At 39.6% G+C, this 15973-nt stretch overlaps 1 protein-coding gene across 12 annotated transcripts in view; it reads right to left on the bottom strand.

Annotated features, from left to right (window-relative positions):
* Positions 1-15727, bottom strand: part of RIMS2 (regulating synaptic membrane exocytosis 2) — a 464240-nt gene extending 448513 nt beyond the window's left edge. For 7 of the 12 annotated variants that reach the window (XM_037048343.1, XM_037048346.1, XM_037048352.1 and 4 more), the window contains exon 1: positions 15166-15726. In XM_037048343.1, the coding sequence (XP_036904238.1) occupies positions 15166-15341 (176 nt within the window). In that variant the 5' untranslated portion in view covers positions 15342-15726. Of the gene's footprint in view, positions 1-15165 lie in introns of all 12 variants that reach the window. The other 5 variants (XM_037048350.1, XM_037048347.1, XM_037048351.1 and 2 more) reach the window with 1 other exon arrangement.
* Positions 15728-15973: the final 246 nt, after the last annotated feature.

Below are 15973 nucleotides of genomic sequence, written 5' to 3'. Positions count from 1 at the left end.
CGTGCCTTTTGACCCAGCAATTCCACTGCTAGGAGTATATCCTAAGAACCCTGAAACACCAATCCAAAAGAACCTATGCACCCCGATGTTCATAGCAGCACAATTTACAATAGCCAAGAGTTGGAAGCAACCTAAATGCCCATCGGTCGATGACTGGATCAAAAAACTATGGTACATTTACACAATGGAATTCTATGCTGCAGAAAGAAAGAAGGAGCTCCTACCCTTTGCAACATCATGGATGGAACTGGAAAGCATTATGCTGAGCGAAATAAGCCAGGCAGTGAAAGACAAATACCATATGATATCACCTTTAACAGGAATGTAAACAACAAAACAAACAAGCAAGCAAAATGTAACCAAAGACACTGAAATACAGAACGTGCTGACAGGGTCCAGAGGGTAGAGGGGAGAGAAGCACAAAGTAAAAGGGGATGGACTCACATGAATAAGTATGAAGGACACATGGACAATAACTAAGATGGGGGGCAGAGATGGGAGGGGGTGGGGAGCACTGGGGGGGTGCAGGGCTGGGAATACAAGAAAGAAAACTGTACTTGAACAAAAGTTAAATAAAAAAAAAATTTTACATTTCAACATATACTATCTTCCATAATACCTTCCATTTGTTTTGCTTATAATTATATAATAGAAAATGACACTTATTTTTTAGAAAATCCCATATAAATACCCCCAAATCTTTTCCATTTTACTCTGACATACTTATTATCATTTTTTTATATTTTATTGATTATGCCATTACAGTTGTCCCATTTGCCCCCTTCATTCCCCTCCACCCTGCATACCCCGCTACAATCCTCCTTTAGTTCATGTCCATGTGTCACAAGTTCTTCAGCTTCTACATTTCCCATACTATTCTTGCCCCACACCCTACTATTTTCTACCTACCATCTATGCTACTTATTCTCCATACCTTCTCCCCCCTTCTCCTCCTCACACTCCCCTGTTGCTATCCCTCCATGTGATCTCCATTTCTATGGTTCCACTCCTGAGCTACCTATCTGCTTTGTTTGCTTTTGTTTTAGGTGTGGTTGTTAATAATTGTGAGTTTGCTGTCCTTTCACTGTTCATATTTTTCATCTTCTTTTTCTTAGATAATCCCTTTAACATTTCATAAAGTAAGGGCTTGGTGATGATGAACTCCTTGAACTTGACCTTATCTGAGAAGCACTTTATCTGTCCTTCCATTCTAAATGAAAATTTTGCTGGATAGAACAATCTTGGATGTAGGTCCTTGTCTTTCATGACTTGGAATACTTCTTTCCAGCCCCTTCTTGCCTGTAAGGTCTCTTTTGAGAAATCAGCTGACAGTCTGATGGGAACTCCCTTGTAGGTGACTGTCCCCTTATCTCTTGCTGCTTCTAGGATTCTCTCCTTCATTTTTATCTTGGCTAATGTAATTCTGATGTGCCTTGGTGTGTTCCTTCTTGGGTCCACCTTCTTTGGGACTCTCTGAGCTTCCTGGAGTTCCTGGAAGTCTATTTCCTTTGCCAGACTGGGGAAGTTCGCCTTCATTATTTGTTCAAATAAGTTTTCCACTCATGGCTGTTTCTTTCCCCGTTCTGGTACCCCTATAATTCGGATGTTGGAATGTTTAAAGATGTCCTGGAGATTCCTAAGCCTCTCCTCATTTTTTTTGAATGTTTGTTTCTTCATTCTTTTCTGTTTGGTTGTTCATTTCTTCCTTCTGGTCCACTCCATTGATTTGAGTCCCAGTTTTCTTCCCGTCACTATTGGTTCCCTGTGCATTTTGCTTCATTTCACTTCGTGTAGCATTCATTTTTTCATCTAATTTGTGACCAAAATCAACCAGTTCTGTGAGCCTCCTGATCACCAGCATTTTGAACTGTGCATCTGATAGGTTGGCTATCTCCTGGTCATTTAAAAGTATTGGCTCTGGGGCTTTGAGCTGTTCTTCTGCTTGAGCCATAATGTTTTGGTCTGTTCGAGCCTATTACATATGAGGGGTGAAGCGTTAGGTGTTCACCAGGGTGGGGCAACCCAGTCACTGGGTTATGATGCTGTATGTGGGGTTGGGGTCAGAGGGAGCAATGGTGCTTTTTCCATTCTCTCTCAGATTTCGGTCCCCTCTGCCGCTTCCCACAAGCAAATTGGGCCCTTCTGGTGCTGGTTCTTAGGTGGGTGGGCTTGTGTACATTCTAGGACCCCGTGGGTCTCCCCAACAAATTCTCCTGTGAGGCTGGGAGCCTCTCTCGGCACCTCAACCCCTGAAAGTTTTTCCAATCAGTGCTTTTAGGCTTTATGTCCCATAGCTGGGGCCCTGGCTTGCCCGGTCTGTCTCACTGACCGTTTTTAAACCTGCCTGGTTTATCTGAGCACGAATGTGTGTCCGAGGTCAGCCAGCTGCCTTGCAAGCCTTACCAGGTTTTCGTCCCTGCGCACCCACCCAGGTCGCCAACCACCACCTTTTCCTGCCAAGACCCCTCTCTGCCGGCTACTAACTCCACCCCTCTTACAGATCTGGATGAGTGGTTCATTGCTGTCGGACTTTGGTACAGTTCAATTTTCTGTCTGTTTTGGTTGTGTTTTTGTTTCTAAATCTTTGTTGTCCTTAAATTTGGTTGTGCAAGAAGGTACAGTGTTTCCACATATGCCTCCATCTTGGCTGGTGTTACCATTTTCTGTGTGTGGCATGATATGAAAAGGGTTTGGAAGCACTAAATAAAGGCATGTAACTATTTAGCTAAAATATGTCATGGAAGGTAAGAAAACAGGACTGCAAGTAGTAAATAAATAGGAGACAGATCATTACGAGTATTGTTTGTCACTCTAAGAATTATATACCTCTACCTGCCTTTGTCAACCAGAGAATCAGAAGAGAATTAAGCTCTAAAGTCCTAAAGCATCCATTATATGTAATTAGTTAATTCATCTTTTATGTATCAACAATGGTAATAGCTATCTGTACTCATACCTGGGAAAAGTAAAAAAAAGAATTACTTATAATTTTGTGTGTTCCATGGTAGAGAAGAGGGACTCCAGTTAAAGGCTGCATGCAGATAGCATTAGAAATGCTAAAAATATTAGCATTTAAATTGCACTAATATTTTAAGCAAAAGTTATTTACATGATCGTATTTTTCATATGTGAAGCTCTTTCTAGCAATAGTAGCATTTAAACCATTTTAACTAAAAATTCAAATGATCTGAGATCAAGACCCCAATGCTGATCTATTTAAGTGAGCCAACAGCAGCAAACATCTAATGTTCAGTTCTTTCTTTGACATATTATTTTGAACGGCTGATGAGAATGATACCACCAATGGCTACCACAGGCCAATAATTACTTACCCATAATTCCAAAGTCCAAAAAGCTCTGAAAACAAATTTGTAATTCTGTCCTAATTTCCTGATGTGAATTAGCATGAGGCTTTCAACAGTCTTTATTTAACCCACTTACCAATATTCTTGTGTTTTACTGGAGATATATAAACATGTTTGATTAGGGGCTGCTATCCTGATCCTTCTAGGAGTTACATATTATGGCCATTTACAATATGGTATATGCACCCTTACCTTTCTAGAATCCAAAACAACTGAATTCTAAGACACGTCTGGCACCATGAGTTTCAGTTAAATGATTTTGGACCTGTGTTTTCAATCTCCATTCCACACAGCTTAGAGCTTCCATATAGCTTGTGAATGATGGAACCAGAACTTTAAGCCAGATCTCTAAACATGGTTTTTTTACCCATCCAATTCTCACCATAAATGAAAAAACTTTTTTCTGTATAAAGGGACATTCCATATTTCATGTATCACATAAGTGTAAGTTAATATAAAAAGTATTTAAGTGCAAAATTAAAAAATAAAGTATTTGTATCTAACCTTCAAAAACATTTTCCTGCTGCTTTAATGCTTTCATTGGTTTTCAACTTCATTGTTTCACATGGAAGAATAACTTCAATATCTGGCTTGAGGTCACTGACCTCCAGAGAACCATCAATTATTACACTGATATTATTTTTCACTAAAGTTCATAAAAACTGCAAAGCAAATAAAACAAAATTTTAAAGGGAGAATTTTATCCTAGGGATTGCCAAATTTTCTAATGCCAATTCTGTCAATCTTGTGGTAATTATATTTTTAAAAATATTTCTGCCTCTCTCTCCATATATGGTAGAACTGCACTTCTCTTACCTGAGGTAGGCTTAATCATGTAACTTGATTTGACTTGATTTGGCCAATGGAATGAGCAACCATTGTTCATATAATGAGATCAGTCTGCGTGAAATCCATGTTACCCGGCAGCCAAGGAGAGGAGACTGGAATGCATATGTGTGGAAAACGAGGACCTCACTAGTCACTGGAGGCAGTAAGTGCCATTGAGTGAGCATGTGTACTGTGTGGCTGTCGCATTCAAAATCATTGAGCAGAGCAACAAATCTGCATCAGAATCTGCATCAAATTTTGTGTTAAGCTTAAATATTCCTCCGCAGTAACTATTCAAATGACTCAGAAGGTCACAGCTGTGGGCAACTGGTGATTGGCAGCTTTATCAGGACAATGTACCTGCTCATGTATCAATTCTCCTGCAGAGCTTTTTGGTGAAATACCAAGTCACTCAGCTGACTCAGCCCCCTACAGCCTAGATTTGGTACCCTGCGACTTGTGGCTTTTCCCAAAACTAAAATCACCTTTGAAAGGGAAGACGTTTCAGACACTTGATGAGATTCAGGAAAATATTATGGGGCAGCTGTTGGCGATTGGGAGAACTATGTGAGGTCCCAAGGTGCTTACTTTGAAGAGGACTGGGGCATCATTGGCCTATGTACTGTGTCTCTTGTATCTTCTTCAATAAATGTCTCTATTTTTCATATTACATGGATAGATATATACACGCAGGGTTCAGTATAAGTAACATCTGCTTGAGTGTGGTTGGTAGGGTAATAATATGGGTCTAATAATGTATAGTTTTAATTTGAACATTTAACCTAAAATGTCATATGGTGTGCTTGAGTGTGGTATTGTTACAGAATTACATGCTTATGATTTTATAATAAAAAATTGTGTACTAAAATGGGGGCATTATTTGTGTCTGACTCTGCATTTCATCGGAGAGGAAACTTTAACAGACAACTTGTTGTTCTCCTCAGTCTCTCTTTTCACGTGCTCTCGACGCCCCAGCTAGTGCCTCCATCAGCCTGTGTGTTCCAGAATAAGGATGACATGGAGTAGAGATCCCAAGTGACCCAGAGAAAACATATTGCAGGAAGAAAAATAAACCTTTTTGTTTTATGCTACTGATATTTTGGAATAACACAGCCTACTGTAAATTTATAAAATACTGCCTCCTAGCTCCAAATCCACCCTTCTTTGTCCAGTACTGTGATACTGGATCTGGACTCTAAACCATTCCCCTTTCACCAGATAGCACGTTAAGCTTTGTCAGTAGAGGGAGCTAGAGGGACATCAAAGGAAGGGGCTACTCCTAGTTCTGGGTGCTTTGTCCTTTTCCTGAGATACTTAGCTGCCAGGAGCTTAGAGAACACCCAGTGACACTCACCCTCCTAGCAGGGTTCACCAGCACCCCATGCGGCATCTTTCTAACAGTTTACGCAGCACTCCAGCAGGCAGTATCCTACCAAGTCCCACTGACAGCTCCACAGATGATTTCCTGCTTGTTTACCCCAGACTGTGACAGCAATAAGCCATAGCCACACCCTCCTACAAGAGCTGAATCTCAGCCTTAGTTGTGGGAGAAGGGGTGTCTTACAAGTTTGTTTCTTGCTTGGGTACTGGGCCTCAGCCCTAAAAGTGGTAGCTGCTCCATGCTATAGGTCGATAACCCTTCATATTAAAAGTTTCCTGTTCAAACTACTATTTCAGTTTGTCTCCTGACTGAACTCTGATATCTAGTGTAGCCTATCACATCAAACCTTATACTGAAGCATGAATTAGCAGTAGTAGTTTTGAAAGACAACTTTGGATTACTTTTTTTGTACTTTATTTCACAGCTACTTTTAATGTTTTATATACTTAAGTTAAAACAGTTTATTATATTTTAAATACTAAGATAAGTTTAAGACATAATACACACTACATCTTCTTCTTGTCAGACTTCTAGGCCAAAAACCATAAAAATGGGCATACACTGTAGAATAAGAAATGGCTCTTCAACTAACCATTCCCAGACAAACCACATTCTTGTCAGGAGATTAAAGTCAAATATTTATTTAATCATATTGCAATATAAAGTTTATGGTAAGTCTCTTAAGTGATAAATAAAGTACTATATTTGGAAAAATTTCAATAACTTCATGATGTTAGTCATATGGCAATATTACTTGTTCTTCCCTCTATAAATATATATATACGATTATTAATTAAAATGACTAGTTAGGAAGAGCACTTATGTGCAGAGCCCAAAACAATTAATACTGTTGGTCCCCAGACTCCCAGGACTACCCCCAGTTAGAACAACATTTTAATTCAGGAGTAAACTGTTAAATTAAAAGTGAAGATCAGATCGGCAGTACTTTGAAGGCAATAAAGTATTACGAACCCATGAAAAATTGCAATGTAAAATATTATCTCAAAGATATTACTCTGGAATTTGTGTCTGAGTACAAAACACATTTTTAAAATAAGAACACAATGTCTACTTTATAAAAAACATATATCCAATCTTATATCTAGTGGTACTCACTAGAGAAATGTAAGGAGAAGAATGTATCCCCCCTCCCAAAAGAAGTTCACACTCTAACTCCAGGAACAGGTAAATATGCATCCTTACACAGCAAAAAGGATTTCACAGATGTGATTAAGAGGGAAGATTGTTCTGAAGTATCTAGTGGGCCCAATCTACAAGTGAATCCTTAAAAGAGAAAAACTTTTCAACTGTGAGCAGAGAGATACCCACAGAAGTAGGGTCAGAGAGATGGCATCATGATGATTCAGCGGCCCACTGACTTAGCGGGCTGCTTTCCAACACCAGAGAGAGACCTCTAGGGGGTTAGAGCAGCCTTCAGCTGTTCTAACATGGAAACGGGAATCTCAATCATATAAATTCAAGGAAATTAATTCTTTCAACAACCTAAAGGATCAAGGAGACATCCTCCACCTTCTGCTTCCAGAAAGAAATTCAGCCAACTCCTCTGATTTTAATCCAGGGAGACCCGCGTCAGAACTCTGACCTAGAGAGCTGTCAAAAAACATGTTTGTGTTGCTTGAAGCCACTAAGTCTGTTGGTAGTAGGAAACTAATACAAGAAGTACTAGTTAAGATCTAGGTCTTTATTAAAGAAAGTAACAATGTCCTTTTAACAGACACTTAGAAACCGGGGGTTCATAAAAATATTTATTGATGATAAACTAGATTGATATTCTCTATGGCTATCAATACTTTACCCTTCTAGCTAATTTATTTACTTAATAAATACTTATATAGTATTAATTATATGCTAAGAATTCTAAGGACTTTACAAATGCAAACTCAATGAATCCTCAAAACAGCTTCTCAAGTAAGCATTATTACCCCATTTTACAGATAAACATACTGAGATACACAGCTACCAAGTAACAGAGGTGAAATTCAAACCCCAGCCTGTCAGAGTCCAGGCACTTAAGCACTATGTTCTTAACTGTTTTCCAGAAGACTAAAGAGCAATACGGTGACAGAAAATGGGTTTTGGAGGGAGAAAGATCTAAGCACAGATCTGTGTTCTGGTATTCCTAAGCTTTGTGACCTGGACCTTGGCACATAACAACACTGAATGTTAGTTCCTTCCTTCAATTCCTGATACAAGTCCAAAAATATATTTAAGTTAAAAAAAAGGCTATGTGGAAAAGGAACAGACTTAACATAAAAACTGAATACTAGTCTCATACTCCTGAATTTCCACTTCTTTCTTCCAGTTCCACATTTTTCTCAGATCTCAGCTAAGACAACCCATGGTACTATAACAAGACTGTTTCTAGGGATACTATAAGCTCTCATTATTATATCAACAGAAATAGACTAGAGTTTACTATAAGAATAACACTAGAAAGTAAGGGGAAATATTTTAAGAAATTAAACATGAGATGTAGGTAGAGCAAAGGCTCTCTGATTTAATCTTAGCCATAAATTATCTCAAAAGAAACAGTTGATTACACACACCTTCTGGTTCATTTCTTTTTTTATTTTTTTTAATTTATTGATTTGAGAGACACAGAGAGAGAAACATCAATTTGTCATTTCACTTACTTATGCATTTAGTGGTTAATTCTTGTAAAAGTGTCCTGACTGGAGATGGTACCCACAACTTTGGTTTATCAGGGCAATGCACTACCAAGGTGTCCAAACTTTTGGCATCTCTGGGCCACACTGGAAGAAGAGTTGTCTTGGGCCACACACACATTACATACACAAACACTAATGAAAACTGATGAGCCAAAAAAAGTTTTAAGAAAATTTACAGCTTTGTATTGAGCCATACTCATAGCCATCCTGGGCCACATGCAGCCCGGTGGGCCATGGCTTGGACACCCCTGACCAAGCTACCTGGTAAGGCCCTTATTCATTTCTTTGGCTCAACTTCATTACCATGTTACCTTGTTCTTGTTAACACACTAGAAGAGTGACACTGCCCATCCTGTTAATATTCTTTACATCCTTTATTAGCTAGGTATCACCAATGAACCCAGTGAAAGATGCTTTGTCCTGAAAGGTGCATACCCTCCACACTAGATGACTATTTAAATGTCTGTGATGAAATTCCCTTGATTTTAAACTTCTGGGGCTTTTTAAAGCATATTTACAAGATGATCCAACTCCACATATTGTCTCTGAAGATCCACCATTGCCCAAAGAATTTTCTGTTGGTGGTAGTTTTCTAAAATGTTAATAACTACTATCTCAAATAGAAAAATACTCCACACCATAGCAAAAGCAGGGGTCTATCATCAGGAAAGGTGGCTTAAACTCTCACATCACTGAAAAAAAATGTTTATTAAATGAAAAGGTTTTTAAGTGGAAAAAATAATATTTATAAAATGTATTTTTGTTCTCACTGAATGCATATTTGTTGCCCACTGCTTGATTAGTTTAATTTATACCATAAATCATAACCAATAGCTACCTCTCTTGTTCCAGAAAAATAAACAATGAAACTTCTTACAAAAGTGACCACTAGCCCTGGCTGGTGTAGCTCAGTGGATTGAGCGCGGGCCTGCGAACCACACGATCGCGGTTCGATTCCCAGTCAGGGCACATGCCTAGGTTGCAGNCAGATTAAATCATTCTTTCAAAAACCATCTATATCCACTTACAATGAACTACCCACTGGGAACACAGGATTAAATCCAAATCGAAAGAACATAAATTCTTTTAAATTCTGAGACAGACTCATAGATAGAGAGAGCAAGCTGATACCTAGGGGTGCAGGAGTGAGAAGTGAGGGGTAGAGGGACTGAGGAAGAAAAAAGCAGAGAGAGAAAACTCACGGACAGGGACAACAGTGTGGTGACTGTGGAGAGGAGTATGGGGGAGGTGGAGGAGGGTATGGGGGAGGGTAAGGGAGAATAAATGGTGCTGGAAGGAGACTTGACTTGGGTGGTGAACACACAAATACAGTGTACAAATGGTGTGTTGTGGAATTATGCACCTGAAACCCATATAATTTTGTTAACCAGTGTCACCCCAACAAATGCAATAAAAAGCGGGGAAAAAAGTCTTAACCTCTGACCTTGCCGTCTCTCCAGTCTCTTTCACTAACTCACCTCCATATTTAAACAGTACTCTCTAGACCTTCTAAGCCACTTTAAGTGAGTTTCTTGACCATGTTCTCTCTTTTAGAAATGAAAGGCAAAGTTTGCAGGGGATGGAGACTTGAAGTTTTAGTAGTACTCAGATAATACAAACTGAGGAAACACGGCCCAGAGGGTTTAATAACATAAACCAGATCTTACAGTTATTAATAACTAGTAAAGTTTCAGGTCAAAGTCCATCTGATCCATCACCCTTGCCCCCATTACCTTCCTCTTCTTCATCACACAATATAATCAGTTCTTTATCAGTATTGTCAACAAAAAGTCTTATTTGTTTTAGTTAATTTAAAATATTTATTGATGATAAACTAGACTGATATTCTCTATGGTTATCAATACTTTACCCTCCTAGCTAATTTATTTACTTAATAAACACATGGTATTAATTATGTGCTAAGAATTCTAAGAACTTTACTATATATATAAAGTGATATATATGTAAAGTGATATATATATATATATAAAGAATTTATTAGGTACTTTCTTATAAAAATTCCAATTAATAATTTAGAATGCATTCTGAATCCTTAAAAATATAGGTTTTCAATTTTGGCAATGGTAATGGCTATGGTTATTTACAGGTATAATAATTTTTATTTTAAAGTCTGCATGATTAAATTGCATCATTTATCTGACATAACACATTCTTAAATTTTCATTTAGCTATAAGAAGAAAATATGGTAGGGGTTTTTTTCAATGTTAGAATGAGGAAGATCATTCTAAGTATATCACCAACCCCAAGCCATAAAACAAGTAATAAATTCAAATACATTTTTTAAAATCTTGATCAGTAAAGGAATGGCACAAACAAGGTCACAAAACAAAAGACATATAAAAAGCATCTAAGATCACTAAAAATAGCCAACAGAAAAAGAAATACAAAAGGCTCTACATAAATATAAAAGGGTCTCACCCTCAGAAAACAGCAATTAAATCTACAATGGCATATTTTTCACCAAAATATTGACGAAGATTATCACACACTGAGTTGGCAATTATGTGGGAAAGTCTCCCTAGTACATGTCACTTATGTATAATTCCTATATGAAAGTAAATTTAGCAATACCTATTAAATTAGAAAATATACTGACTTTTGACCATAATTCCATTTCTAAAAATTTATCCCAGTGATATATTCACACATGTCCAAAAATGGTATCTGTACAAAGATATTTAAGTGTTTTCCCAACACCAAAATAATTAGAATTAACTTACTCCCAAATATGGTATCTGTTAAAGAAATTACAGAATATTTCTAAAAAGGAATATTATGCGGTCGTTAAAATGAAGAGGCAGATATATTAATGAGTGTGAAAATCATCTCCCAAAAAGTAAACTTCAGGACACATTTGTGTTTTCTATGTTTATACATACATTCGTGCATGCATGTGCATACACATATACAAATATAGAGACACAAAATATTTGATATATATATGTATATATATATATTCTTGTATATAGGATTTTCTGGTGGACTGTACAATAAACTGGCATTAGTAGTTGCCTCTGACTAGGGAAAACGGTTAGAAATTTTGTACCATTTATTTATAACCTATTAAACAAAGATTACAAATTGACTCTGAAAAGTACTTTTAAAACTGAATCATCAAAATATATAGAACTGCTCACCTGTTTTAAATATAAGCTAAAATATAACCTTGATCTATCAGGAAAATTTTTTATTATTTCCTGTAAACAAAGTGAGCAAATTACCCCTTTGGCATTAACAGATAATCTAAACTGAGATTGAAAAGATAATTTATACATCAAGAAACATAATTTCTAATTTGTGACAACATCCTACCTGAAAGACTATGATATGGGCACAGTAGAAATTCAATAAATATTTACTGAACAAATACCTTTCTATTGATTTCAGTGGGTTTGTGTTCCTCATATTTTTTCCAAGTACCACACCAAAAAAACAAAAAACAGACAAACAAAAAAGCCTCACTGGAAAATAGACACATTTATGTTATGCTTTTCTTTCAAAAAAATTATTCCCCATTTACCCCCCTAAAATGGGGGGGTAAACATTAACATTAACATTACCACAAGATAAATTGACATTTACTGGGTAACTACTATGCTCAGGTGTCAAGAATACTGCAAAACACAAACTCCAAAGAAGGGTACATTTTTATTCTTGCCCTCAAGAAGCTTACAGTCCTGAAAGACAAGGTTAAAAATTAACATTAATCAGTAAAAGGGCATTACAGAATTTATTGATAGAGTTATCCCAACTACAAATTTTAAAGGAATTCATATAAGGATAAACAAAAGTAATTATTGATCTATTTAAGGATCTTTAGGTATATAAAAATGCTTCCAAAATTCTAGTCTTACTCATGTAAAATGGTATTTGATGGTGATAAGTTCAGCTAGACTTGGAAGAAATTGTTAACAATTAAATATAGTTTTTTAATTGGTCCAGCTCCTAAGACAAGAAATTACTATAGTGGTCTCAATCTGTTTTATCATCACTCACTGGTCTTATTAAAAATATCTCAGGCATGAACCTAATACAGATATATTTATTTGTAAATTATACCTATCTTAACACTGTCAACCTATATAAAGTATCAGTAAAGCTTAATTTATTTTTTCAAATAAAAATAGAAATGTAAATGTTTTCATATTTTCCCTATACTCCAATATATCATCTTGTAATGCACACCCACTTTGTATGAATACTTAAGATGAATGTTGATCACGCAAAAATATTTTCATCCAAGTTTCAATTTTTCACACATCGAACTCTTTTTCTAACATGGTTGTTAAAAGACAGCAGATATGAATTTGAATTTCAGTTTATTTCTTTCTGGCCATGACCTTTCAGAACAGATGTTAACATGCAATTAAATAGACATCACTAAAGAGAAACAAAGGACAGTATAGTCATAACCAGATATCTGTCCCTTAAAAGTTAATGGGAAATAGTAACCACTGAAGAATATTAGTGTTTTTTTATATATAGCATGTGAAACTTAATATCCAATGGTGATACTACTTAATAAATTGTCAAATTCTTGAAAATGCTTTCTCTCACTATAATTCTATTGTTAAGCCTATTGTTTTCCTCATATTCACTGCCTATTATTTTATTACAAAAGACAAAATCACTTTCAAAGAACATTTACAATTAAATTTTCAAATACGTTACACCTAACCTCCAACTAACTTATTGTTAAAATGAAAACAAAAATAATTCTGAAACAATATAGGCCATTTTGAGCCAAGATCTTTTCCAAGACTAAGTTAGGAAGAAATGCAAATATATATATTTAAAATAAATATGAATAGATTTTTCATCAATGTAAATTCATAGGCTGTTTATGTTTAGAGAATGTTTGTTTCTACCTAAATTGTAAACATATAAATGCACAAACATTATATGTATTTTCATAGTATATAGGTTTACATAGAAGTGTAATTTATTGACATGTAGCCACCTGAAAAACCAACCCTTTCACAACATTTTTCTAGCATATTGTTCATTCTGAGTAATTCTTCAGTCAGTACTCAAAAGTTCATTTAATTTCTATATATTAGAATAAACAGATTTGAAACTATAGTGAATCTGCCAATAAATCCTATTATTTAGCATGCTATAAAGAAATTTTTTTAAATCTGCATTTAAATAGTGGGCCAAATAAGTAAAACAATGTTTTATTTGAGCATCAATTTGGCAACACTAATTTTATAATAATATAGTAAAAATATAGGTTAATATATCTAAATATCAGACTCTAAGTCCTCAAAAGCTTGGTATTGTCAGTACATATAGTCAAGTTAGGAGTACGCTCAAAAGCGTTTAAAAATAATGCTCTATTCTTCTATTTGTTGAAATAAGCTACTTAAATCTCTTAATCTTTTTTTTCATTTCCAAGCCTACTAATAAATCACAGTTCCAGACAGGACTTAAGCCCACAAATTATCTTTGAAAAAGCAATTCTTTATTTCAGTTAATAAGTCAGAAATACATCTGCTCTCTAATCCTTCCATACTTTTGATAAGTAGTATTTTTCTTAAACCTGTACAAATATTTGATACTTTTATCATAAATTATTTAAAGTAATATATTTGTTAAAGTATGGAAAGATAAGTATTGACAGAGAATTATTTCCTTGTTAAGTGTATTAAAGAGTACTCAATCCAACAACCTGTTTTCAAAATTTACATGATTAGAGGTTTGTGTGTTAGTTTCTTCACAGAGGAACTCTACACTTTCAATTGTGCGTTTCTGTGGAGAATATGGGAAAATATATTTAATAACACAAAGGAACCGTCCCACTTTGGCATATAAACTGTACAAGTTAATCTCTTAATGAATAATTCAAGTAAGAAGAAAAAAGGTGAGTTAGAAAAACATAAAAAGGTCACACATCTTCCGCACAGTCTCTTTCACACAGTAAGGAGGAAACAAATCACCGTAAAACATTTACAAGAAACTAACAAGAAAAGCATCTCAACGCATTAGCCCACAGTCTGGACAGTTCCCTAGTGCTGAAGTTCCACCGCCGCCAAACCGCCGTCTGGCTGCTGCCTCCCCTCCCACCCTCGGCCACGTCCCGGCAGCCCAGACCGTGAGCACGAACAGAACTTCACAAGGTAAGGAGGACTCCCAAACCGCAGCAACGGTAGGAACTGGAGTCTCTCCAGGATTAAACAGATTTACTAGTTGCAAACAGGAAGAGCAGCAGAGTGCAGGGGGTTAGAACCCGCCGAGGGGGAGGGGCTGGAAGATGGCGGCGGTCTCACACCCACCCGAGACACAGCAGAGCACAGGCCCCTCGCCCGCACCGCTGTCCTGCTGCCCGAGGCCACCGTGGGCAGCTCTGCTCTTCTCAGCGCTGGGGGCAGAGCTGCCCGGTGGAAGCGCCGGACGTGCGGCCCGCGGCGGCACCCGCGTCCCCGGCCCGCGCGCCTACGCCCGGGTCCGGACCCGAAGCACCTGTGCACGGCCATATTGGATGCACTGCCCCAGTCACTGCCTCCGCGCAGGGGTGGCGGCAAAGAAGAAGGCACGCGCGGAGCCGGGGCTCAGCCCCTGCCCGGCGGGGCCCCGGGAGCCGAACTTGCCCGCGGGGACATCACCAAGGACGCTCGGGAACATTACAACGCCCAAAGACTCGCCCAAAGACTCGCCAGTCTCGCTTCAGCCGGTCTCGCGCCCTCCCTCCCCGACACACACCCCCGTGCTGACACCCAGAAAGCAGCCCCGGCGACCGGCGCCGGCCGCAGCCCTCGTGGCCCAGGCGCCGCCGGCGGGAGGGAGGGCGGCGATCCGGGGCGCGCAGGCGGCCGCAGGGCAGCCGCCGAGGGGGCGGAGGGCAGGGAGGGAGGCGGGAAGATGGAGCTGCGTCCTTACTTGAGCACTGACTGCTCCTTCTCCTCTTCTTTCTTCTGCCGATCCATGACAGCCAGGATGATTTTCCTCTCCTCCTCCGTGAGGTGGCTGAGGTCCGGCATCTCCGGCTGCAGAGGCGGCTGAGAGGCCGCCGGGGTGGGAGCCGGGCGGCCCCGCGGCCCGACCGGAGCCGACATGTTTGGTGGAGCCTAACCACTCTGGGGAAGCTGGGAGGCAACTCCACTGGCGGCGGCGGCGGCGGCACCCGCTCGGGCGGCTGGGGCAGCCTCCGGCGCCGGGACAAATACATACAAATCAATGGCCTTCAATCCCAGGCGACAGCCCCCCTCCCCCAAGAAAGAAGGAGCGGGGGGAGGGGAGGGCGAGCGCCGTGGGGGGAGGGCGGGCTGAGGAGTGCGCTCCGGGAAATGTTCCCTCAGCCTCCGGGGGCGAAGGGCTGGCAAGTGAGCGGCTCGGGTTGAGAGCAGAGCGTGAGGCCCGGCCGGGACGTGGTGTGCGCGGAGCGGCGGGGGCGGGTGGTGGAGTAAGGTGGCGGGGACGACTAAGGGTGGGGTGACTGGAGGCGGCGGGCGCGAGGGCGGCGCGCGGGCCAGGGCGCGAGTGTGTCCGGCCGCGGCGGGGGCGAGGGGCGCGCGCGCCACCTCCGAAGGATCGGGGGTAGCCGCCGGCCAGCTCCCCGGGGGAGTCCCGGCAACTCGCTCCCGGCGTCGGGAGGCAGCGTCCCGCGAGCCGGGGGGCGCGGAGGCGCAGCGGAGAAGGTGCTGAGGCAGCGGGGGCTAATCTCCCGGAGAAGCAGCCCGGCCGTCCC

The sequence above is a fragment of the Sturnira hondurensis genome, unplaced genomic scaffold, assembly GCF_014824575.4.
Source record: "Sturnira hondurensis isolate 20B ecotype Veracruz unplaced genomic scaffold, ASM1482457v3 Scaffold0006413, whole genome shotgun sequence".
Classification (NCBI taxonomy): Eukaryota; Metazoa; Chordata; class Mammalia; order Chiroptera; family Phyllostomidae; genus Sturnira; species Sturnira hondurensis.
This window is presented reverse-complemented; position numbering and strand designations above follow the sequence as displayed.